This window comes from Triplophysa rosa, linkage group LG10 (genome assembly GCF_024868665.1).
Source record: "Triplophysa rosa linkage group LG10, Trosa_1v2, whole genome shotgun sequence".
NCBI lineage: Eukaryota > Metazoa > Chordata > Actinopteri > Cypriniformes > Nemacheilidae > Triplophysa > Triplophysa rosa.
The window spans coordinates 23,837,357-23,864,230 of record NC_079899.1 but is presented as its reverse complement, the minus strand read 5'-3'; the positions used below and the strand labels follow the sequence as shown (position 1 = coordinate 23,864,230).

At 37.7% G+C, this 26,874-nt stretch overlaps 3 protein-coding genes across 4 annotated transcripts; 2 read left to right on the top strand and 1 right to left on the bottom strand.

Annotated features, from left to right (window-relative positions):
• The first annotated feature begins 315 nt into the window (after positions 1-315).
• srp54 (signal recognition particle 54) lies at positions 316-4,883 on the top strand. The gene is made up of 17 exons (XM_057343812.1): positions 316-400; positions 812-931; positions 1,084-1,186; positions 1,285-1,376; positions 1,460-1,544; positions 1,708-1,812; positions 1,896-1,962; positions 2,053-2,110; positions 2,213-2,363; positions 2,674-2,822; positions 2,914-3,014; positions 3,101-3,187; positions 3,333-3,406; positions 3,501-3,609; positions 3,708-3,878; positions 4,008-4,103; positions 4,225-4,883. Exons 3-17 carry the CDS (start codon positions 1,109-1,111, stop codon positions 4,314-4,316), a joined length of 1,515 nt encoding a protein of 504 aa, XP_057199795.1. The 5' UTR covers positions 316-400; positions 812-931; positions 1,084-1,108; the 3' UTR covers positions 4,317-4,883.
• Positions 4,884-5,456: 573 nt separating this feature from the next.
• Positions 5,457-25,521, top strand: sec23a (Sec23 homolog A, coat complex II component). Of its 2 annotated transcripts, XR_008963681.1 has the most exons (21): positions 5,457-5,550; positions 6,536-6,767; positions 6,945-7,002; positions 7,102-7,188; positions 7,451-7,687; positions 7,780-7,859; positions 8,013-8,157; positions 8,483-8,641; positions 8,842-8,957; positions 9,043-9,166; positions 9,285-9,365; positions 9,470-9,559; positions 13,945-14,051; positions 14,625-14,778; positions 14,972-15,049; positions 15,157-15,318; positions 16,569-16,655; positions 17,348-17,503; positions 18,020-18,085; positions 18,219-24,946; positions 25,270-25,521. XR_008963681.1 is itself a non-coding variant. In XM_057344204.1 (20 exons), exons 2-20 carry the CDS (start codon positions 6,547-6,549, stop codon positions 18,306-18,308), a joined length of 2,298 nt encoding a protein of 765 aa, XP_057200187.1. In that variant the 5' UTR covers positions 5,457-5,550; positions 6,536-6,546; the 3' UTR covers positions 18,309-25,521. The 2 variants fall into 2 exon arrangements, 1 of the variants encoding a protein (XP_057200187.1); XM_057344204.1 differs by having other exon boundaries at positions 18,219-25,521.
• Positions 10,108-12,889, bottom strand: LOC130560442 (adenosine receptor A3). The gene is made up of 3 exons (XM_057344205.1): positions 12,034-12,889; positions 11,012-11,165; positions 10,108-10,586 (listed from the first exon to the last, which is right to left on the bottom strand). The coding sequence occupies exons 1-3, from the start codon at positions 12,758-12,760 to the stop codon at positions 10,406-10,408; spliced, it is 1,062 nt and encodes a 353-aa protein (XP_057200188.1). The 5' UTR covers positions 12,761-12,889; the 3' UTR covers positions 10,108-10,405.
• Positions 25,522-26,874: the final 1,353 nt, after the last annotated feature.

Genomic DNA, 26,874 nt, shown 5'->3' with positions numbered 1-26,874 from the left:
GAACTCTTCCTGGTTATAATGTCAAAAACGATTTCTTCCAAAGTAGTCTTAATATTGTTTTTTAATTACGGTGAAGCTATAAATACAACCATCTTTAAAAGTTGTAATAATTGTATCTAACAGTTAGTCCCGTGCTACCTTAAATGATTTAGAACGCGCCTCTTGAGCAATTTCTCAAAGATAAATAATATTTGTAAAAGTTCATATTTGTTTATTCATTTATTTATGTATATATATATATTGAACACGTATTTAATAAACGGAAAGTGAAAATATTTTTTATTTGTATGCTTTAATAAAGGGCGTTTTACATAACCCGGATGTAAACCGACTTCACCGGAAGTTGAGGGTTGGGTGACGTCGGGCTTCGACTAAGAAAAACAGCTGCTGCGAGTTGGCGGTGAGTAATATTAATTTAAAACAATATATTTTCATGTTACTAATGTGGATGCTAGACAAAACAAGTCGACGTTGGATCAATTTAATCTGGAGTTAAATTATGCCGTTTCATTATGGGCCACGTTAATGCGGTTTAACGTCTGGCCTTATTTCGACAGAGAGCTTTAACGGAGCAATTCACACCTATAAAAACAAACAAACAAACATATGAATAAGGATTTATGTTTTCATAAGAGTTTTTTAATTTCTCACTATTGCTGTAATATTTGTATTTTAAAAACAAGATATTCTAACGTTATTTACAGTTCACGATTCATCATACGTGTTTAACCAGATTGTACATGGCTGGTAAATAACAAGTCGTTTATGTTTGTAGTTATTTTGTTTTCAAATAAGTACATTTTGTGTGTAGGAAGATTGGGAAAAATCATTGCGCTGGTTTAATTGAATACCTTGGTTCAGAGTGAGCAGTGTCGGGAAGATCTTGGGGGGAAACCCCAACCGCATTGGAAAGACCTCATTCTTTTTACAAGTAAGGAAAGAAACAGAAGATTAATCACAACCTTTTAACCCCTTTAAAAGCATTATTCAAGTCTTATTCAGCGACTTTAACTGAAAAGTGCTGAAGTCTGTCTGTCTTGTTAAATCTTTGTAGCCTGTTAAATCCAGATTTCCTTGTTGCAGGTTGGCAGCTCTCTGAACCGCAAAAATGGTTTTAGCTGATCTGGGTAGGAAAATAACCTCAGCCTTGAGGTCTCTCAGCAATGCCACCATCATCAACGAGGAGGTACTTTGACAATCTTACCCTCTTGAATATTTGGGCATTTTTCACCTCTGAAGAACTTTACAATCCAATATTCACATCTATGTATTTGCAACTTTTAGGTTTTAAATGCTATGCTTAAAGAAGTCTGTGCGGCACTGCTGGAGGCTGATGTGAATATCAAGTTGGTAAAACAGCTCAGAGAAAATGTCAAGTAAGTTATGTTTTTTATTTTATGGTAAACGACGTGTTACTCTAGATTTGTTATATAACCTCGATAACCACTGTAAATTTTAGGGCAGCCATTGATCTGGAGGACATGGCCTCTGGGCTGAACAAGAGAAGAATGATCCAGCATGCCGTTTTCAAGGAGCTTGTCAAGGTGGATGGTTGTATCTTTTGTCATTCTGTTTAATAGTTCATTGTTTCATATTGTTTTATGCAGAGGTGATTTATGATAGCCCATTGTGAGTGTCATATATTTGTCAAGGCTGATCATAACATAATCTCAATAAAAACGTTAAAATAGAATGCTTCCATTTTAGCTTGTCGACCCTGGAGTTAAAGCCTGGACTCCCACAAAGGGCAAAAACAATGTTATCATGTTTGTGGGACTTCAGGGCAGCGGGAAAACCACAACATGTTCTAAGGTGAGACGTCTTTGGATGTTGTCCTAGACAATGTACAGCATGAAGCTCAAATAACAATGTATTTACATTTTTATGTGATTTAGTTGGCATATTACTTCCAAAGAAAAGGATGGAAAACATGTTTGATTTGTGCAGACACATTCAGAGCAGGTAAATCTGACTTCCACTGTTTTTGTAGCATACATGTTGTCTGGGCTGGGGGTACTAAAGTTAAACTAAAATTGTTTTGTGTTTTTTAAGGTGCCTTTGACCAACTCAAGCAAAATGCAACAAAAGCCAGAATACCTTTTTATGGCAGGTAATCGAACAATAAAAATGTTGTTTTTATCCAGACCTCATTCACTATTGTATATTTTTGCTCACCAAACCTAAACATTGATTTATGTGTACGTTAATTCAGTTACACAGAAATGGATCCAGTCATTATAGCAGCAGAGGGTGTGGAAAAGTTCAAGTCTGAAAACTTTGAAATAATCATCGTGGACACCAGTGGCAGACATAAACAGGAAGACTCACTCTTTGAAGAAATGCTCCAGGTGTCAAATGCTGTGGTATGTGAAGGATTTTCTCTATTTGAATAAATGTAAATTTAAGTAGGAATCAGGATAGTAAACATGCTATGAAAAAAATACCCATTACAATTAAAAGCTTTGATTTGTACTTAATTTGGGTTACACTATATTTCAGGGTGTCCTTGTTTACAAACATAATTATTGAGTATTATTAATTTTACAACTATACTTTTTCAAAGTTGGTTCCTTGTTATTATTTATAATACAACTAAGTTCATGTAACATGTTTAATAAAAACACTGTAAAACAAGTTGTCTTTTGTTTCAAATCATATCATCTGTTTCCATAGCAACCAGACAACATAGTGTACGTGATGGATGCTTCAATCGGTCAGGCTTGTGAGGCTCAAGCTAAAGCCTTTAAAGACAAGGTAGATGTGGCCTCTGTTATTGTCACCAAACTGGATGGCCATGCCAAGGGTGGTGGTGCGCTCAGTGCGTAAGTACACACTTAATTGTTTTTAGTTTAATACATTTTCATTGTTTTAACCTATTTAATGCATCAATTGACGTATGTTTTATGTCTACAGTGTGGCAGCCACAAAAAGCCCCATCATATTTATCGGTACAGGCGAGCACATTGATGACTTTGAGCCTTTTAAGACTCAGCCTTTCATAAGCAAACTGCTTGGTGAGTTTTACGCATACTGATGAGATGTTAGTTTAAGTTTTTGATCATTTAAACATGCATTTGACTGTCAATTAATTTTTTTCTAGGCATGGGTGATATTGAAGGACTGATCGATAAAGTAAACGAACTAAAGCTTGATGATAATGAGGAGCTAATTGACAAGCTCAAACATGGTGGGATGATTTATTTTACTGCTATTTTTATTATAATGCCCATAATTGTTATATGAGAATGTAGAATATTGCTTTATGAATTTTGAGGTTTATGCCACTGCGTTTATTCACATCTAACACAATCATATTGACATCTTTTTGTTAGGTCAGTTCACACTCAGAGACATGTATGAACAGTTCCAGAACATCATGAAGATGGGACCTTTTGGTCAGATCATGGTAAAGCCAAACTTGAAAGAAAAGAAATCTAATTATGGTCACAAATATGTTTGATGATAGTTACGCAGCTTACTGTTCTTTTGCATGTTTTCAGGGTATGATCCCAGGCTTTGGAACAGATTTCATGAGTAAAGGAAATGAGCAGGAGTCTATGGCCAGATTAAAGAAGCTCATGACAATAATGGATAGTATGAACGACCAAGGCATGTACAACTCTTAATCAGTTTTTCATTTGTTTTCCTGAATCGCAAGGTTCAGGTTCGGACAGATTCAAATAAGTTATTTTGGTTTTCTCACTCAGAACTCGATAACAAAGATGGTGCCAAGCTCTTCAGTAAGCAGCCTAACCGAATCCAGCGAGTGGCCCGTGGATCTGGAGTGGCACCCAGGGATGTACAGGAGCTGCTTACCCAGTACACAAAGTTTGCTCAGATGGTTAAGAAGATGGGAGGCATTAAAGGCTTATTTAAAGGTTGAGTTGATCAAATAATAAATGCAAATGTCGAATATTTTACGTCAGATGCTTCTTAACATGATTCATTGAAATGGTTGCTTTGTGTTAAATTACAAATGAATGACTCATGGTACGATTGCTTTGAAGGAGGCGACATGTCCAAAAACGTCAACCCATCACAGATGGCGAAACTGAACCAGCAGATGGCTAAAATGATGGATCCCAGAGTACTTCACCACATGGGTATAAGCTTAATATAACACTGTCTAAAAATGTAGTCTTATCAGCTACAGCTCTGCTCGCAAGTATCATTATCACACTGTTGAATAATACCAGTGTTTAAAACTTCTCTCTTTGTTTAAAGGTGGCATGGCCGGACTGCAGTCTATGATGAGACAGTTTCAGCAGGGAGCTGCTGGTAACATGAAGGGCATGATGGGATTTAACAACATGTGAACATTTGAGCGTGCAAGCAGATCATTGTAACAGAATCGAATGGTGTACCTGGGTGGATAAAAGTGGTTTGAATCTGATGTCTTGCCACAAGTAATTTTATTATTTAAAGGGTGTAAAACATTTAATGCTCATTTACATAAAGCCCAGTGTTACTGCAGCAGGATGGACATTGGGGACTGTTAGAAGAAATCCTTCCTGAGATCAAGTGATGTTTAAAATGTCTTGCGTGATGTCAGATTGTTCCACTTTGCAAATATACACACAGACATCTGAGTACTTTACAGTTTGCCAGGGTCTGGAGACTGGCCACTTTTCATCTTTAAACTGGGATAAAATATAAAGCATACAAATTGTAATTTTACAGTAATAGCTATGACCATGGCAAAAGATCTCCACAAGTAGAAATCTTGATTTATTGTATAATTGACTGTTTTTGATTTCTTGGTTTGCCATAGAAGCGCTTTGGAGATAAATACACTAGATGCAAAATAGTATGTGGTAATATTTTGTCATAATGTTATAATAAAATTTATATGGCAACATTTTAACAGAAATTGTATTTTTATTTTCTGTCATCAAATCTAAAGCATTTAATCTTGCCTACATAGGCCATGTTTTTTGGCTAAAAAGTGCTTTTGTTAGCTTGAGTATGTAAATTTGCACAGAGATTAGTTAACATTAATGATAATGATGATAGATAATAAATACTAATATTTGTGTTGAATCTTTGCTTAATACTGCTCTAAAAAAACATGTACTTTAAATCAAAGGCAAATCTTTACCTTAGATAAGTGTATGTAAATTTGCCCATAACAAACTGATCTGAAAACCGTAATTACACATACAAGCATAAATATCCATTCACAATTCTATTTTTTTATAAGAAATTTACACACTGCATAAAGATAAATCAAATGGGTGTAAAGAACGGGTCTACATTTTGCACATTTAATAGACATAATACATTAAAATCTAATACATAAAATCTGTTATTTTAAAGTAAAATTGAATGTAAAATTAAATATCTTTGTAAATATGTTGTATGGTAATAAAATAATATTTTCTTCGTTTTATTATAAAATCCAAAAATGTCACTCGTATGAAATGAGTTGGGCTCTTGACGTGGCACCGACTCCATGTTGCGCGGCTAGGTCATCCGCTCGGGAGCGCGCATGAGCCCGTGAGCGTGCTGTCACTGGCTGAGAGTGTCTGAGGCACATAATCAACAGTTCAGGTACGTCCAAAAGCAATTTCCTCTTCAGAAACAAACGATTATTAGCGTCATGGTCGTGATACGAATGATAAAGATTGTCGCGAGGAGTTACGTGGACTGTAGTTGAAAAAAGTGCTTGAAAAATGACATTTAGCTTGTGTGTCTACTCTGAAGCATCATGTCCAATCAACAAGCGGCTGTTTAATCACATTCTTTAGTCAGATTTTGTCGTTATAGATTATCTATATCCTCAAAATGTTTTAATGTTGATGAGGTGTTTTGTATTGTGAAGTTTTTAAGTCGAGCTAGCTTGTTGTGGCTAATTTGGGGAGGTGGGCTAACGCCCCACATTGGACCCACATAACTTCAGCACACTTAACGAAACTTATCACTAGACTCAGATATGTGTGCTTGACTAACTATATAGTCACACTTGTGTCTCTTATTTGGAAAAAATAGCTCTTAATCATCATTTGCTTTGGATTTTAATATTGTAAGTTGTTACAGTATAACATTGGCAAAATTGGCAAAACTTGTTTGAAAACCGGTGTTTGCTGCATTGTTTCTTTCTTTTTTCCATAAGGGTTGTAATTTACATACTGTAACTTTGTTTTATAAAGCACAGAGACTACTTTGCTTCACTGGTCTTCTTCACATCTGCCCATGTGGCATATTTGGTGTTTATGTATCTGGGATCCCTACCTCAGTATGAACCTAGCAAGCTGTGTACCTGGACAGCATTTTGAACAAGGCCAAATAAAATTAGGTGCCTCAATTAGACAACATTTTTGGGCATCACAGATAGTTCTTACAGTATCTCTTTACCTTTGTATTCATATGATAGACATTTATAGTTTGCTCATTGTCCAAAGGGCAAAGTACTTGATTACATGATTCAGATTGGGCAGTCCTGTCTCTGTAATAAGTATTTTAAGTTTCTTCTAAATAGTAAACGCATCATAACACATTTCTGTTGCGCAAACCTTTCATAACATGTCATTTTCAGAGGGTGCTATCATGGCGACCTTCCAGGAGTTCATCCAGCAGAACGAGGACCGTGATGGCGTCCGTTTCAGTTGGAACGTCTGGCCGTCCAGTCGTCTGGAAGCCACACGTATGGTTGTTCCGGTGGCATCACTGTTCACCCCTCTGAAGGAACGTCCAGATCTTCCTCCGATCCAGTACGAGCCTGTGCTGTGTAGCCGGGCCACATGTCGAGCCGTGCTCAATCCGCTTTGGTAAATCCATTAAACCTGGATGAACAGCATGCTAAAATTCTTTATACAAAATATAAACTTGTAACCTATTTGTATAAACTTTATACAAATAAATGCATTTATTGTTAAAACCTAACATGTGACATGTCTTAACATTCTTTCTCTTATGCATATTCTCTTACTTTTTTACACAAATAGTCAAGTGGATTACAAAGCAAAACTATGGGCATGCAACTTCTGTTATCAGAGAAATCAGGTATTTGTCAGTTTGGTAGGGTTTCATTTAAAGATTTGGTGATTCATTAAAAAGAATCAGGCTGGCAATGGCATAAATAATATCTGTGTTCTGTTATAGTTCCCGCCGACTTATGCTGGAATATCGGAGGTCAACCAGCCTGCTGAACTGCTCCCACAGTTCTCCACCATTGAATATGTTGTCCAGGTAAAGTGTGTAGTTGGTAACCTTGTAATGGTAAATAAATATTACTATAGAAATCAACTGGTCCAAAATGAAAGTGTTAATGGAAAAGTTAAAAGCCTATTGTCCACAGAATTTTTTTATGTAGTCCCTCCTGTGTCATATTTTACGTAACATATCCTCATTTTAACTGACATTGAATTGTAAGTTTAGATCTTGTACAAATACAAAAACAACGTCTTCTCAACTTAAGTTTACTTTTTGTGATTTTGTCTCCTACCTGTAGCGTGGCACACAAATGCCTCTGAACATCTTGTATGTGGTGGACACGTGTATGGAAGACGAAGATCTACAGGCGCTGAAAGAGTCTCTTCAGATGTCCCTCAGTCTGCTTCCTCCCACCGCCCTGGTAGGCCTCATTACATTTGGACGGATGGTCCAGGTTCACGAGCTGGGCTGTGAGGGCATCTCTAAGAGCTACGTCTTCAGAGGCACCAAAGATCTCAGCGCTAAGCAGCTTCAGGTGAAAATGTCTTTCCATCTGACTTTCCATCTTTTTCAGCAGCTCATTTCAGATATGAGTGTTTAGTTAAACATGTCAGTGTTGTTTTTTAGGAGATGCTTGGGTTGACCAAACCAGTTGCAGCACAAGCAGGTAGAGGTCCACAACAGCCTCAGGTTCCTCCTTCAAACAGGTGAGCTACAAGTTTTAATCGGTTTTTCAATCATTTTTCAATAGTTTTTGTATATTAATCCTCAAATTGTTGATTATGTTCAGTGGGTCTCTCTTATTTTCATGAAAATATTTATTAACTCTTGTTACACTGTGGTCTCCTATGTGCACTCAGGTTCTTACAGCCAGTACAGAATATAGATATGAATTTGACTGATTTGCTGGGAGAGCTTCAGAGAGACCCATGGCCCGTCACCCAAGGCAAACGTCCACTAAGATCACTTGGAGTGGCCCTTTCTATTGCTGTTGGTTTATTAGAGGTGACTGTCATTGTTTATAGTATTAACCATACAACTTTTTGTGAAGGCATCTTAGCTGTCAATTGCAATTGTCAATTGGGTGGGGCGGGGGGCATTAAATGTTTTCCTGTTAAAATACACAAAAAAAGGAATAGACGAGTGTGGATGATAAGGTGATGAAAATAGTAAAACGCCTAAAATGATTGTGAACATTCACAGCACCTTTAATAAGAAGCTAAAGTTACACAGTAGTTGAAGTGAGGTTATGTGACATCAGAGTGGCAGTTTGTGTCGATTTAATTTGGTTACTTGCAATAACTTTGAATTTTCTCGTTTACCTCTTCAGTGCACTTTCCCTAACACCGGTGCCCGCATCATGTCTTTCATCGGTGGTCCAGCTACTCAGGGTCCAGGCATGGTGGTGGGAGATGAACTAAAAACACCTATTAGATCCTGGCATGACATTGAGAAAGACAATGCAAAGTTCATGAAGAAAGCCACTAAAGTGAGTAGTCTTATATTTATTGTTTTTATGAATTTTGTAAAAGTTCTTTGCTACAGCTTGCTTTTAGCAGTAATTACAGAAATGTGAGATTGTAAGTGGTTGTACCTTAAAAAATATTATTGGTTAAAACCTCTAAACCCTGAAAATTTTAACACATACTGCATTTCACATAATTAAAGTGGAACTGCTTTCGCCCGTAGCACTATGAAGCCTTAGCCAACCGAGCCGCCACCAACGGACACATTATTGATATTTATGCCTGTGCTCTGGACCAGACAGGCTTACTCGAAATGAAGTGTTGCACCAACTACACGGGGTAAGTGACTCCAAAGTAAAAAAACCTACTATGCCACGGCTTTAAGGCACTCGGACATTTGCTATCTGTTTGTCTGGTATTGCAGGGGTTATATGGTCATGGCCGATTCTTTCAACACATCTCTGTTCAAGCAAACGTTCCAGAGAGTTTTCACGAAAGACGTGCAGGGCTCCTTTAAGATGGCACTGGCAGGAACTCTGGAGATTAAGGTGTCACGATTTTCCTTATTCTTAAACAAGATTTATCAAGTGCTCTCTGGTCTTTTTTGTTGTAATCCTCCGATTATTCTGCCGTATATTGGTTTGCTTATGATATACATTTTTTCAGACTTCAAGAGAGATTAAGATTTCTGGAGCGATCGGGCCGTGCGTCTCTCTGAACGCCAAAGGTCCCTGTGTGTCAGAAAATGTGAGTAGCGCATCTGATTTAAATCAGACATGTCACTCAGTTAGTTTTAGTTTTTGTGGTTTATCTCTGGAATAGCAAAGATGTGTTTTGATCTCTATCTGTAGGAAATAGGAACCGGTGGCACAAGTCAGTGGAAGATTTGTGGACTGGACCCAAGTACAACTCTTGCGTTCTACTTTGAAGTCGTAAATCAGGTACATCTGCTTAAACATTCTATACATGTTCCTTAAAATGTACTTATTTCTTCACAAAACCTGCAAAAAATCCACAGATAGCTCTGTAGATTTTTATCAAGCTATGCAACTATTTTTCCTAAAAGTTTCTATATTTCACTATAGGATATATTTTAATAAAACTCACTTACTATGAATGATGATCCATTTTCAATACATGTCAATCTAGTGTTGTATGGTACATTCTTGCAGTTTATCTCAAAAAATTATTTCAGTTATAGTTTGCTGAGTTCACAAAAATTAGTATTGATGGAGCTCAACTTGTTTTGAACCCAGAAATTCAACCTTCGGTCTGCATATGTATTTCCAGTTTATCTGCAGATGGTCCGCTAGAGGGCAGACTTTCTCAAGCATGGGATTTTTCACGTGCTTTATTGCCTTTTATTGCTTTTAATGTTTCACAAATGACTGATTACAAACCTGTAATAGTAAAAAATTAAAATATTGCACTTGTTTAGTTTTCAAGCTGTCACCAGGTGTTAGAAGTCATTTCAAAATCAGCAGTTGTTTAAAAGCAACTTTTATTTGTTCTTTAAGAAATGCAAGTCACAGTTTTCATTAGAGAAAAATGATGTTTTCCTTAGGCAGTCTTTGTTAAATTGAGTTGTTTAAAGATTTCATTTCATCAAGGTCTCGGTCAAGTCTCTTTACAACATAAGCAGCAATTTGCTCCTGGTTATCTCCGTCGACTCCATGCTTGGTTTTGTCAGGTAAAGCGATGCTGTGAGCGATGATTCTGTAAATCATGATTATATCTGCTCAATTTAAACCGCCGACACAAATGGCCGAAGGTCATTCAGATCGTATTCAAGCCAGCGTGAGGTCCTGTTGTGCTCCGTTGTTTGTTTGTGGTCCTGTTGGTACGCTGGGAGATGATGCAGGGGAGTTGTCCGGTATCGTTGTGCACTGGGGGAGGGAGTTTTTACGAGGATGCTGAAACATCAGTCGGATTTTATTCACGCTTCTGCGTAGTGCAACTCTGTACCTCCTGAGAGATACAAACAAGGTCACGGTCAAATAACAGCCACATATTAGTAGTTTGATTCAGAGGCACTGCACGATCTCGGGGTTGACCAGTGAATTTATGATCCACAGGTTTTTACTTCCACCTTCCTTTTTCAATTATTTTCTTTAATTGCCGCCACATTTTGTTTACCAAACATTACCAAATGCGACAGGTGTTCATATGGGCTGCCACATCTGATTGTTAAAGTGCCGGAAAAGCCTTAATCAAGCAAAAGATTGATCTATCCAAGATAACTTGTTTTTCAGGGAAAATGATTCTGATTCTCCACATTTTAGGTATCCAAAATCACATATATACAGTTTTACCGCCCTGTTTGCATTGGGAGAAACTCATTATTGTTCCATAATTCCACATAATGTACATTCTAAGCATCAAAACTTGCTTACGTTTGAGTCATGGAGTTGATCCATGGGTTGAGAGCTGAAGTGAAGAGCACAAGCCACGTGGCAAAAACCGAGGCAGACTGCGAGCTCTCCTTTCCTGTCAGTGTCTCGTAGAAGCAGATAATGATGTACGGCAGCCAGCACACAAGCAGGCACACTGTCAACACAATGACATGACGCGCTTGATGTTTCAGTATGTCTATAGTAGATTAGAGTAATATCGGCTTTCATTGTCTCAAGAGTGTGTTGCACTTGTCATGTGTTGATCAGTAATCTAGTGTGATTTGATCTGTCATCAACAGCTTATTGCTTATGAGGAATTGTGTAAAGTACACTACAAGTCAAATGTTTGGACACACTTGACTAAATGTATTATTATGATGATTCTAAAAACCGTTTGGCCTAAAGACTTCTGGTTAAATATATGGAATCGTTTGCTAGACAAATGTTGTATTTGGTTTTATTTGTAGAAAATAGGAATGATAAAGGAGTTGGTGTGACCAAACATTTGATTGTATTTTTAAAGGCATAGTTTACCCCAAAATGATACCTAAACTCATGTCATTCCAAACCTGGTGACTTTCTTTCTTTGGCAGAATAAGAAATTAAGATATTTTGAAGAACGTTGGTAACCAAACAACATTGGCCCCCATTGACTTCCATTGTATGGACACAAAACCACTTAGACATTTCTCAAAATACCAGTTCAGTTCAGCGTTTTTGAACAACATGAGAGTGAATTAATGATGACAGAGTTTTAATTTTCGGATCTCTTTAAATGCATGGCCAACCTGTATGTTCTTTGAATGGCAATCTCTTTCATTCTACTGTATTTGCTCAACTTGTATACTTTTTGGGCTGTTATTAAACGGTGTCCTAAGCAGGAAACAAATCTTAATATGCCAAGGCAATGTAATCAGTTCATAGAAGGATGTCATAAAGATAAACCCTTAATGACTACCCAAAACAGCGTGGTACGTCAAATATAATAAATGTGCTTTATCTGCCCTTTTAATTGTGCTTACCTATGGTTGCCACCATTACTATGGAGCTCTTGAAGTAACTATTGGCTGGTACATAGAAACAGTGGTCTTCGTTGCAAACGAACGTCCCTCGTCTCACCTGATTCCACGCTACATAAACTATATATCCGTACATGCAGCACATTAGAAGAATGGGAATGATTATTCCCAGCCCCATGAAGAGCATGTTGAAGCCGACGCTGGACGGTTGGAAGCTGGGAACGCAGAGGAACTTCTTCTCGCTGTAGCTGTAACTACCAAAACCGATGAATGGCATGGCAGCGCTGAGAAGACTATACACCCACACCATAGCGAGGATGATTTTGACCCTGTGAGCTGTGAAGATGCCAGCGTAGTTGAGGGCAAAACAGATCTCTGTGAACTTGTCGACAGCGGCCCATGTGAGGGAATGGATGGAAGCAAGTTGGAGGAGAAGAAACAAGGCGGCGCTGCCCTGACAGAGGGCACTCTTGCTAGCATATCCCTTGACTTGAAAAAGACTGTTATGGATTCCAAACGGCATGACGGAGATGCCCAACGCCAGATCGCTTAGACAGAAACTGAGCGTAAGAGGCCAGGTGTCCGTCTGAAGGCTCTTGTCGAATAACACCACCAGAAGTAATACCGAATTCCCCAACACCGAACAGATACTGGAACCAATCAACAGCACAGCGAAGACCAGCGCTGTCCACTGCATCCTTCGTTCACCTGAGCGTTTAAAAGCAGACATTTACAGCCACAAGAAAGCAAGCTGTGAGGAGATGAGGTCACGTTATTTGTGCCGTGTGCCAAAGCTCCAGGGAAGGTGTTGCTGTAGGGGAGGAGTGGACCTCATGCTGATCCTACGGAGATGAGCATCTACTGCTTCTCACCGAGCGCGCCCCCCCCCCCCCCCCATCCCCCAGCATCTGTCTCAGCCGGTTGTAAAACAACAAACGCGCCACCTTGAGAGGCAAACTATGTTAACAGCTACAATCACACGTAGAGGGATAAATAAAGCGTTTAACATTCGAAGAGCGGAGTGTCCGGGGGGTTTAGACAGCAGAGAGGATTCAGTAGGACTTCATGAGGCTTTTTCGTACACGAGTGTTTTTTTGGTGTAATTGGTGTGAGGCTCGGTTCTAAAGCTTTAATCTGTGCTTCATTGCCTTTAATACGACCATAAGCCTCTAGCCCAGTTATATCATTTATTATACCCTGTCACATGTGTCGTTTCATTGGGCCATGTGCTTTGGATTATATATTATTTTACATTTTTATTGAACAAGCCCATATTTGCAATTGCTTACCTAATAATTCATAAACAAATGTGACCCTGTTTGTAAAAAAAAGTCTCAATCTGATTATGAGATGACAACCATCAAATGAATTTTTTATTTCTTTTCAATTTGATTTTAATTTTACACTCCATTTTAAAGACATCAGGTTATATTTATATTATGTAGGATGGTTTTATGTAGAAAACAGTAAATCACACTTTTTTCACACACCGGGTCACAAACTGATTGTAATTTTGTGATATTCAAGGTACAAACATGTCAACATCTCTTAAAACGCACAGTTCACTCTGTGGCCATCTGTTGTTTTGCATTTCATTGCCTCTGTGATTGTTCTGCACAATGACAATGAAGTTAACAATAAATCGAATCGAATCTGAAGTACAGCTCCTATCTGCTTTAAGTGATTAAAGTCTTAAATATTCTGTTTGTGCATGAGCACTAGCTTGTACAATTTCAATAGACAAAGTAAACAAACAAGTGTGTTTCTGTAATAAAGACAAGAACCACAGTATTCTTTGTTTTTTAGCAAGGTGCATTCGGGTTATGTTAAAAATGTTGTTTTAAAAAATGTAAGCTTTGTCTGTAACATGCGTGACTTTGTTCAATCTGTACTTTTTCTTTTCCTGTTCGCCAGCACAATGCTCCTATACCACAGGGTGGACGTGGAGCCATACAATACGTGACCCAGTATCAGCATTCCAGCGGGCAAAGACGCATCAGAGTCACCACCATCGCGAGAAAGTACGTTTTACACATTTATTTCAGCCGTGGATGCTTGCTGTGGAATTTGCCTGCCGTTTCAATCCGGTCTTTTATTAAAGTGTTCATCTTGTTTACAGCTGAAAAATACATACATCAGATTCAGCCTTTCAGTGTACTGAATAGGAAAAATGTGCAATAAACATTGTGACTGTAGATTGTACTTGGGGTCTATGATAGCCGTCTCTTTATAGACGTCTCTCAGAATCCGAGTTCGGACATCATCTCCGCACATCATCCATTTGTTATCCTGAATCACCTCCAGTTTCCATGACAACCCGCGAAGACATCAAAAGATTCCAATTTAAGCATGTGCCATTTGTTTGTCAGAATCAATGCACCTCCAAAGAGAAAAGAGTAAATTCATTCTTTGACAAAGACTAATGTGCTGCTTGTAGCTTTTAGAAGTACTTAGTGTTTCAAGTCCCCGAAAGAGCTTTTTGACTCAACTTATTGATAAACGGCCAGTCCGTCTCTATTTGAATGCACCGTTGTACTTTTTCTTTCTTTTAAGTCAATGTATTATTACATGTTCTTCTAATTCTTTTTCTTTAGCTGGGCTGACGCTCAGACTCAAATACAAAGCATCGCGGCGTCTTTCGACCAGGAGGCCGCTGCCATTCTTATGGCTCGTCTAGCCGTTTACAGGGCAGAGACAGAGGAGGGACCTGACGTCCTGCGCTGGCTGGACCGACAGCTCATCCGCTTGGTGAGTTTTTTGGAGCACCTTTTTTTCCCAGATAGGAATGACCTTGATCCCAGTGCATTTGTATTAGGAACGCAAAATATATTTTTGAACATACAGTATCTTTAAATATAGAATTGGCCATAGCATTTCCGGGTGTCCTTATTTTTCCAATATAACATTTTCAGATTATGTCTTTTTGTTCTTCCATTTGCAGTGCCAGAAATTTGGAGATTACCACAAAGACGATCCCAACTCATTCCGCTTCTCCGAGACGTTTTCGCTGTATCCTCAGGTACGTACCTCAAACTCCCCCTCATATGAACACAGAGCAGTGATGTTACTATAATAGCCCTCACTGCAAAGTTAGATGGGAAAAATAACAGCGTGTTCTTTCCGCAGTTCATGTTCCACCTGAGAAGATCTCCATTCCTGCAAGTGTTCAACAACAGTCCTGATGAAAGCAGCTATTACAGACACCAGTTTATGAGGCAGGACCTGACCCAGTCTCTGATAATGATACAACCCATCCTGTACGCGTACTCGTTCAGCGGGCCACCAGAGGTAAACGCACACCTCACTTTGGCCACGTTTCATGATTGTGTGGTTTGTCTGAGCAATGAGAGGTGACGTGGATGGATGTATGACTGATCCCTGCTTGTTCTTTAATGTACACACACAAACCAGATTCAGATATTATCCAGAGTTTTCCACGTTTCAGGTGGGATTATTATGTGGAAATGCAGTGGTGCCAAAAGTGATGTCCGGAGGTCATATTTGTACAATATTAGCTTTTAATGTCCCCTCAATTTAGTTCAAACCATTTAACTATGAGAGTATGATACAAAATGAAGAAGACTGAACTTGGTTTATGTGTTTATATAACAAAATTATTTGGCATGAAACAAACTACAGCATATCGGGGAATAAGAGTTTAATCTGAATATATGAAAAATGCATAGAAAAACAAATATCTCATATGAAATATTGCATACATTGTCAATAGTTATTAATATTTTGTTTAAATGTCATTCTCCTGGGTCTTAGCTCAATAAGTTTTGTGCAATATGCATGTCTTGTGTGTAATTTTTGCCAAGCTTTCCTTAATTCTTCCTAAAACGTTTCAATTTTCTACGCAACACGCTTACGCAATTATTTATACATCTTTAATAATATGTTGGAATGAAGAGCAATGGCGTTAATGTTGGACATCACTTTTGGCCACTACTGTATAGCTTTTAATAATCACACTCTCATAGAAAGTTCAATCAAATAAATCCTAAAGTTTCTAATATACTATATTAGTAGACAGGCAAACTAGCTGTAATTAGAATATGTTGAATGTGAAATGCAGTGTCATGATGACAGTACACATGATGTCCCCAGACTCCGCAGATTAAACAGTGTTCAGATTAATTAGCACACCATGACATTCCCCCCTCTCATTTATTCAATCTTATATTATTGCTGCCTTTTAAACCTTTCTGCAAAGCAAAATTTATATTTGATATAATGAAATAATGTTTACTGTACACCTGTAAGAGAGAGACATATAGAGCCCCGACAGTTTTTTCAGACTGTATAAACTGTACAGAATGTTCTGATAGTCCGTAGTGTTGTTCAATAAGAAGCATTAAGGTGATGGTTCCTTAGATTGACATCTGTGTGTTCTAATCTGGTTTTAATGGAGGGCTTTAGGTCTTTATGCCAATTACTGTTTTTTCTCTGACTCTGCGACCAGAAGCGGGGTGGAGTCCATCTAATTGACAATGATAGTGCACAATAACATTTCCTTTTGTTTCCTCGTGTTGTAGCCGGTGTTACTGGACAGCAGCAGTATCTTGCCCGACCGCATCCTCCTTATGGACACCTTCTTTCAGATTCTGATATACCACGGAGAGGTGAGATTCACACAGCACATCTTGGCTGCAGATTATTCTGGGGCTCTGTGCTTTATAGACCCCGGTAACTAAAAAGACTTGGCGTTAAACCACCGTGTGTTCAGTCTTTTAAATAATTGAGAGGGAAGCCTGCTGTGGTCCGAACTGTTAAATATCTGAGCGCATAAAATCGAAGTCGGTACTGCACTGCAACAAGTTTAACGTTGGCGAGGGGAGGCGTTTTCTGATGAAACGCTTGCTAAAGTGCACGTAAATTAAATCAAACTTTAACCCTTTCACGCACTACGGTGCACAGCTTTTCAAAAAGCCTCATGCGTGGGGTTTGATGGAACCTCAGCCATGTGAGGCAATACAGTGGCACCTCTTCAGATGTCCACTCAAAGTGAAAAATATGTGTAAAACATGTTAAAATCTTGTCTTAAATAAAGATAAATATGAAGGTGGTCATAATTCATGCATAAAGGGCAAAAAAAATTGACCGAGACTACATTTACATGAATGCGTTTGGCAGACGCTTTTATCCAAAGTGACTTCCAGTGCATTCAAGGAATGTTTTTCTCTGAGAAGCTAACCATGACCTTTTTGTTGCTAGCGCAATGCTCTATCAATGGAGCTACAAGGACACAGACAAGGTTTAAAAACACCTGTCCTGTAAAACAAGACGACCTCTGACCGCTTTTTGCCTCTTGCAGACGGTGTCTCAGTGGCGTAAAGCCGGATACCAGGACATGCCCGAGTATGAGAACTTCAAGCACCTGCTGCAGGCTCCAGTGGACGATGCCCAAGAGATTCTTCACAGCCGCTTTCCCATGCCACGCTATATAGACACAGAGCACGGAGGCAGTCAGGTACGACCCCACGGAGACGTGGAGGAACTTCTGTGTTATGGAAATCTGCACAGCTTGAATTCTTGAATACGCTTTTCACAAATGCCAGCAGCATAATAATGACAGACCGATCAAGTGAATTACTGTGAAATGAATGGCCACAAATTGAATTGAAAATCTTTTTAATCCCATTTTAATAATAATGTTAGATCAGTCAATGCGTATATTTTTATAAATCTGTTTTCATCAAGCTTTGACTAATGACGGACCAAATAGAAGGTGCTACTAAAAGAAATCGGTTCATTACAGCCCGTCAGTTCATTTGTACGCTTGATAAACTCGCCCTTTGAGGTTTAACACAGCGCTTGTGAGTAAGTGACTGTAATGGGTTATTGGCGGCTGCTCTGAATATTAACACACTCGTGTTTGCAGCGTTTAAAGTATGAAATTGTACCAAGATTTGTTTTTCTTACATCTTTCCTATCGCTTTGGATAAAAGCGTCTGCCAAATGAATAAATGTAAATGTTTCCCTCCAGGCCCGTTTCCTCCTGTCCAAAGTGAATCCTTCTCAGACACATAACAACATGTACGCATGGGGTCAGGTGAGGAATATTAAGCAGTCCACTCACTTTACCAGAGGCTGTTTTATATAACTATAAACACGTCGCAGCTTGTTGTTATTATCGTGTTAGTCACACCAGCGACTGAATCACGCTTTCCTATGTGTTTGCATAGGAGTCCGGCGCGCCTATTCTTACAGACGACGTGAGTCTTCAGGTCTTCATGGATCATCTCAAGAAGCTGGCGGTGTCCAGTGCTGCCTAGAAAGCCTGAATATCCACCGTTGTACCAATCCTTTGCCCGGCAGCACAAAGTCAGCACATTAGCATTGTTGCCTGTTTTCCATTGTGCGTATATGAAGCCCAGACCCTAGAAAGATTGAAATGATGACAAAAAACGGCAAATTCCACACCCTCGTAACACTACATATACATCAGAACAAGCTATACATTACTGTTTTTTGACTAAATTCAGTGTTACATGTGTAGTGGCCACATTTAAATCTGATGTTTATGTTAACAAAGCTCTGTTATGAAACCTCAAGTTGAACGGAGGAGGAAACTAGGTCTTGTATGCAAGCACACCTGCAGATGATGGTTCTGTTAGTCCAGGAGAGTGAACGTGGTGCCGGCGTAGCCAATTAAACATAAGAGCTTCAACGCTGCCTCTAGCCGACAGCACAGAACAACGCTTTATTTTTAGACTCCGTACGCGTCCCGCCGACGTTCTTCTGTTTCGGTACAGTCTTTTTCCAAACAGACTTGCGGAATGTGAAAGCTGCCTCTCCGTCTGCTGCTCTGATATTTATGATACGTTTGTGGCAGTATTTGAATGTTTTGTTTCTAATAAAAGCGGCTTCATCACACCAGCTGGCCTGCCGTGTTCAGATTTTGTGCAACAGAAGCTGAAAAAGAATGGCTTGCTGTGTCACTCTTGCCTTTCGAGTCACAATCCCGTCGGTCTCAAAGGACACGGAAAGCATCTGCGTATCTTGTCTTAAAGCAACAGTTCACCTGAAAATCACAGTTCTGTCACTGTTTACTCACCCGTGTGTCGATGCAAACGCACTCGGCTCGTTTCTTCTGTGGTGCGTGGAGCTGTTTTGTTTTCATACAGTTTAAGGCAGAATCTCTGCAAAAATAAGCATGAGAAATATCTTTATCTGAGAAATTGATTCAATTAAAGTTAAATAAACATCTTGATCTTCATCATAACCCTTTTACACCATGTGTGTGGTTGTTTTCATTACTGGCCACATGGGAGCAGCAATTAACTAAGAGAGCAATGCTGTGCAAATATTACTTTTTCAGATGCATGTTCATTTTTAACCTCCTGCAGCATTTAATCCAGACTTCTGACATCTAGGTTTCATGAAAAGACAATTGCAGAATGGTGACTCAAGCGTTTATTATCAGAACGTGTTATTCCCACTATTTTGAAGTCTGTGATGGTACTTGATACTTGAATAGATCAACCTGTCAGATATGCATGACTTCATATTTATTAAATTAATTCATTAGGCAGTGTGTATGAAAGAAATATTACTTACACCCCTGAGCAGTGTCATCTATACTCATCCTGTAATGCATTCTCACACCAGTTGTGGCTGTGAATTGTTCTTTATCTTAACACGTGCATTCCTCTTCTAATCAATAATAAGAATAAATAATAATACATTTTATTTATAATGCGCTTTTCATCAAAAGATCTCAAAGTGCTACAGATTTAAAAACAACTAAAGGGGGGCAAAAGCTTTGTTAAAAAGAAATGTAAATGATTTATTTAAAAAGGTCCACTAATCGGTGGCGCAAATTGTAAAAGGTAAAAATAAAATAAAAAGATTTGCTTAAAAACTTTACGGCTCATTACAGCTTTGGTTGATATCTTAAATATACTCTAATATTTTCTTACATTGGAGTGATCGACACCTCCGTCAACACATTCAGATGCAGGATCAGATTAGCACAACGTGACACTTTATTTTAAGAATCGTAAGAATAAAATGTGCTGAAACAAGTATGTTACCCTGGAGACAACGCAAAGCAGACATGGGTGAAAAAGTTTCCCATTTTTAGCCATGATAATCCAAATCAGAAGCGCTGCATGACATACAGCTTGCAGGCATCGAGGGTGAAAAGAACAGTATAGAATCTATGAAAAATAAATGTGAACCTTTTTTTGAAAACAGACTTTTACTTGCATCATTGTTAAAAGATGGAAAAAACAAACACCGCATTAGAAATGATGTTGCGTGCAGTGTCTTGTAAACGTTAAAGGGATAGTTCTCCCAACAATAAATATTAATTCATCATTCATTGATCTTCATGTCATTCTAAACCTGCATGGCTTTCTTCAGAATAACACACAAAAAAAGATATTTTGAAATACGTTGATAACCAAACCAAACATCTGCGGCATTGACTTTTATTGTATGGACACAAAACCATTGAGACATTTCTCAAAATATCTTCCACATAAGAGTTATGTACCGGTTTTGAACAGCATTTTTGGGTGAACTCTCCCTTTAAACTTACTTTTAATTATTAAATGAGGTCTTTACAAGGACCGCTTCATTTGGTGCTAAATATATAAGTGCAATTTTAAAATATGCATTACATTTAAAAAGCAATATCTCCAGACTCCTCAGAAGCTGATTGGCTGTAATACATCCAGCTGCTCAACCCTCACACAGACGATTCATGTGAGCTGAAGCAGAGATTCACTGATCGAAGATTCCCCACATATCTCTTACATAGAATATGTTTGTTTACATAATCGCCATTCATTCATGCGTATGCGTGGGTTCTGCGTGCCAGTGTACGTCACAGCCTGTGGAAAAGATTTAAAGAGTAAATGATTGTATTAAAGCAGTAGTCTGAAATATCTAATATGTGCATTCTAATTTCTTTACACGGTTAAACGTGCTGGCTTCTCAAGCTTAACATGGTCAACTTGTCAAAAAACAAGTTGAATGTATGACGTAGTATTTCTGTGCTCAATTCACTCCGGCAGAATTCGGAAAGTTTTTTTTGAACATGGATTCCCATCTCGTAACAAGGGTTCTTAGTCCCTCATTGGACAATTCTCCCGGAAAAGCACGCCCAAGCATCATCCAGCGAGAGAAAGAGCACGCCCATCAATGCCGCTTCACTCGACTGATGGAAGTTTAGCTGTGTTTGTTTGCTCACTGCATTTCGGTGATGAATGTTATATAAACGGTGGATTTGGAGATCGTTTGAAACCGATAGATGGCGCAGCCCCAGTGCTAAAAGATGCCGGACTTGAACCGCACGTGGTGAATCAATGCGATGATGTGTTGTGTGCTCGTGCTGTAGTCATGCCTCCCCCCTGCACTCCTCCAGGCGCTCGTCTTTTTCCAGAAACAATCGTACAGCTGTATCTCTCTTTTATAAATTTGATCAAACTAAATACTCTTCGAAGATACAAAGTATGCAATACTACTGTATAGGTACTCAAGATTAATATGAGATCGGCAGAAACTGCGTGTGTGCAACCGGTTATTTAATAGCTTTTCAAGAAGCAGCTACGTTGTCCTTGCAATCAACTGTCTGTCATCTGTAACGCCGTCAGTACAGCTGAATGTTCTCTCTAATGTCACAAAAAGAAGCAGAGGTTTCTCCTGCATCAGCAGCAATGGCTGCCAAGAAATCTTGCAGCACAAACTATAAACTGTCAAGAAAAAAGAAAGATTGTATATAAAACTGTAAATATAGTATTAACGATACAGTAGTGGCCAAAAGTGATGTCCAAAGAGGGGCATGTTTGTACAGTCCTCGCTAAACCAAATTATTTGGCAAAAAAGCAAAACTACTAACTTAACATTTTTTTATATTTGTTAATTCTCTCGTAATATTTAGTAGTCATTCTCATTGGCCTTGACTCTGTATTTTTTTCCAAATCTAAGCTTTAGTTTATACTCCAAGTACAACTATGCAACATAAATACAACATTTTTAATGCATTTTAAATGAAATATTTAAATAAAAAGCAAGGACCTCAATTGTCTAAAGTTGGACGTTTCTTTTTGCCACTATTGTTTTAAATACATATACCTGTAATTTAAGGGTGTAATCATACAAGTGTGTTCATGTATGAAAAACATGTTTACAAATGAGCACAATATCAAAACGTTAATCTTCAGTAGCTTAATACACAGCGTAAAGAGAAGTGTGCATGTTATGCTACAGGTCGCTTTATTTATTTTTAAATAAAATCCACATACTTAACAATAAATTGCTGTTAATGCTTCCATGGTGATCCTGCCATCCAGGTTATTTTTTAACATCCAATTACCTGAGAAGTTAATCTCTGGCTCCAGCTTTAACACCTAACACTTTTGTTTCACAATGTCACCGAGAGAACAGCGGGGACAAGTGAAATATATTTAAATCTGTACTGTTTGTCATTAGAGAATAAAATGCAATTAACTGTGCGAATGCAGTTGAAGTCACTGGGGTTCAAGCGTTCGTCTGTGAAAATGGCTTTGTTTCACTGTGAGCTTCATGGTGATGGAAAATATTTTAAACCTGACAAGAGTTTATTACATCATAACACGACTGTCAGAGCTTTATGATAAGGGTTTTTAATATAACCTACACCACGAAGAGCATTTCTGGAAAGACATGTTATGGAAATGTATGCTTTGTTACAGTGTTGAATGTAAAGAAGCGACTGATGACATTTTTCTGAGAATGTAGTGGCATGTTCATGTACTATCAAGATTTACAATGGGAACCATAGTAAGCTTAATCACGTCATTGTTAATATATTTCAGAAACCATTGATTTATAATTATGCCTTGTAATAATAGATTTGATTTACATTACGTTGCTGCCAAGTAACTAAACATCAATTTAAGTACATTGCATTTACGCAAGCAAAAGACACTTTCCTCACAAAGCCATACTTCTTTATTTCAGGTGACATAAACCAGAATATATTTAAGAAATTATAAAAATGAAGATCAAGAAAAAGCATTTAAAAAGATTGTTAAACAAGCTCTCAAGTTTGTGTATATTTCAGAGAATTGTGAGCCAGATATTTTTTTTTCAGTATTATATTAAAACATTTTTTCAAAACAATGCAAGTCTAATGCAGGTCCACAGGCCTCAGTGGGTCTGTTGTTGAACAGAACAGAGGCAGGTCACCACACTGCTCCTGACGTGATCAATCACCGGCCGTCGAAATGTCCAGAGACAAGCGTTCCAATGAATGAGCATCATTTCTCCAATAAGCAGCGCGTGAAACTGAAAACTCGCTCACCGGTGTGATTGACGGTGTATTTCAGCGCACCATCCCTGACACTTAGTTTAGAGAATTTAGAGAATGATTGAGATCTCATTATTACCTCAAGTCCTGATTCTAAGAGTTCTTAATAAGAAAAGATCTCACATGTCTCCTAAGTTATTAGAAAAGTTCTCAAACTACAATTTCGAATACATTTGCTAAGTTACCAAGGTCTGGTAATCACAGATTTCTTAGTCTTCTTATTTCTTTGCAAATTTTAAAATATAAAATGATTTATGACATTTTTGCTCTGCACATTCATTATATATCCGTCTGCCTTCTGTATTTACGCAACCGTCTTATTTGAGTCTGTGTTCATCTCTATCAAAGTGAAAAGCATCAGACACAAACCTGACCTTCAAAGGAATATTTCAACAAAATTAAAAAAACTTTCATTATTTGTTTACCCCCATGTCATAAAAACCTGTATATGAGTCTTTTTTCTGTAGAACACAAAATAAGATATTTTGAGAAATGTCTCGATGGTTTTGTGTCCATACAATGAAAGTCAATGGGGGCCTGTAATTTCCCATCATAACAGTTTAAAATGTGGCAAAATAGAGTTGAGTATATTTCATAAGGCACCAGTGCCGACAGCATAAAGACAGTGCTTGCAGGGGGATTTATTTTTTTGTTCTGTATTGTATAGGAAAGTGTTACTCGTGGCATCCACATATCATAAATAGATACTTTTTACGTTTATGATTACGTTTACTTAATAATTTATGCATGGCTGAAATAAAATCTTTTGATAGTCCAATAAAATAATGAATGAAAAGATCAGGGTATTCCAATTCATTCGTCACATTAGAAATGTAAGGTCAAGCCAAGCGCAATGCATTGTGGGATACAGCATTGCATGCAGTAAACAGCAGGTCAAATCCACATGCACGCTGCATAGAGTGCATACTGTCAAAACAGTGCAAGTTGGTAGTATGCGGTTTTGAACAGGTTTTGGAAATGCATAAGAATCGTCACAGTTTTAAAGGTAAGATTTTTCATTGGAAAATAAAAAATACTACACAATCTCACGGCAAAAACGTAACTATTTTACAAGGTAATTTTGGCTAATTCGTATAATTTCGTACAATGTCATTCATATATTTTAGTACGATTTGCTTTGGCGTCAGTGACGTGAGGTTTAGGGGCAGGGTTAGGGGTGGAGCTTCAGTATAGCTTTTTTTCTAGAAATCATACGTTTGTGTGTGATTCACAATGTACGAATTCATACGAATTAGCCACCAAAATAGTTACGAATTCCTGTGAGATCACGTTGAAAAATATTGAATAGTATTTGCTTTAAAGTGCATATTGCTATCAAAAACCGAATGACTTTTAAATTACTCCTCTTTATTCTGTAAAGAATAATTCTTCTGTTTTATATAATTTTCCAGGTTACTGACTGGAGTTTAGGAAATATATAAACAGTGTTGGTTTTCTGCTGTGCCGACACTGCCCGTTCCTAAAGGACAGCACGTGTTAAAGGCCTCTCGGCGGGTTATTCTGACATTAGACCGAGCTAATGATGTGTGAACCGTCAGTTATTGTGCCCTGTGGTCCAGCGGCGCCGCTCTCTCACCATCCTCACAGTAGTAGGTCAGTTTAATCACAAGATGTGGCGCTTGACTAACAGGCTCACATTTCACCCCACATTGGAATGGAGTCATACAGCTTCAGACAGATCTACAGACTGTCCTCGCACTCCAAACACTGTGAAGGCTTTGTCTTTTTTTATAAATGTGCATGTGTGTTTCGACAAAACCTCAGCTGATGGAATGGCAATCTGAAGTAATAGCTTAATGGCTTTCTATTTGCTAATGTTGGAGGTGCATGTTTTGCTCGGATGAAGCTCAATTATTTGGATGATTCTCTCCTAGTAGCAGTGATTACTAGTCATTTTACTTCACTTCCATTTTTAGCTCCAACTACCTGCTACAAAACAACACCAGAGCACCAAATGAAGAGAGTAAAGATATTTTCTCAACACAAAGACTTTATTTGAAATGATTACACGGCTTTATGGAATACTTGATTCTGATTGCTCAGTCATGCCATTAAAATGATTTACTGCTCATAATGCAAGTCATCTTGACTGATACCACTCATGTTTAATGTAAAGCCCTGCTGTATTTTCTCATACCAAGTTTACATTTGTCACAAATAATTAAAATATTTCAAATAAATATTTGTGTCCAATGATTTACTCATCTGTTATTTATTTAGTTAGTTTTACTCAGTGTTAGGCAAGTTATTCTGAAAAAGTAATGAATTACTAGTTACTTATTACATATTCAATAGTGGAATTAGATTACGGTACAAATTACTCTCTCCAAAAAGTATTTAATTACTTCTTACTAATTACTTTATATATCCTATATCAACCTTGATGAGTTCAGTGATTCAAGGATAGACATGAAACGGCTCTTTTAATTCATTCAAATAAATAATATAAAACTACATAAAGAACTTAACTGACCAAAGTATTAAAAATGTGAAAATAATATACTGTATTAAAGCACAGATTTTAAAGCTAGACTTTGAATGTTGATGTCAATTCCACTATTGAACATACAGTATATTACACAAAGTATTTAGTTTAATTATATCAGAAGTAACTGTAATTAAATTACAGAATTTTTTTGAGTAATCACTTACTTTACTTTTTCAAGGGAAAAGTAATTAAATTAAAGTAACTAATTACTTAGTAACTAGTTACACCCAACACTGGTTTTACTGTAATTTGATCAATATTTTGAATTGGGTTTTATTTATTGTTTTAGTCAATTCATGTTAATTGAAAAAAATTTGTGGTGTGCTTTTCGTGTCATTTAGCCCTATATATTTATTTGATTTTTTCATTTGATTTCAATTAACAAAAAAGTTTCTATTATTACACTATTATAATATTTATTTAATAACCCTGGTTTTGGCTAAATAAATCCCTTCAGGCTGATATAATGCTGCCTTCACGTGCTCTCGGAAATGCGATAATTTCCACTTCAACTCGGAAATACGTTTTGATTTAGTAACATTAAAAGTATTTAGTAGCTTAAAATTTGTAGTAAAGTATCCGCTAACATTAAGCACATGAAGGCAGCATAAGACCCATCCACTTCACCTTTTGGCCCCAAACACCCTTTCAGGATTTATTCTGCACTGACCAGGTATTAAAGTTAACTTAAATTATAAAAACATTTCTCATTTCTTTTCTTTTTTCCCCGCATCATTATATAAAATAGGGAAGATCTGGACTTGATGTGACCGTTGTAGATTCGGTCAAGTGTTTGTGTTCGTTTCATTACTCATTACATACTTCATAAATTTCCAATATCATATTTTTGTACAGTCGCTGTTGGGTACACAACAAGACACAACATAAACACATTGAAGATAGTTCATATTTACGTTTATTCATTTACTGTGTCTATTTCGGTTGTGTTTTAGTCAAGACTTCAATGTACAGTATGTGTTTTATAGCCACTGAAAAATAAAACCATATCATTAACTGGAGAAAAACGTGACAC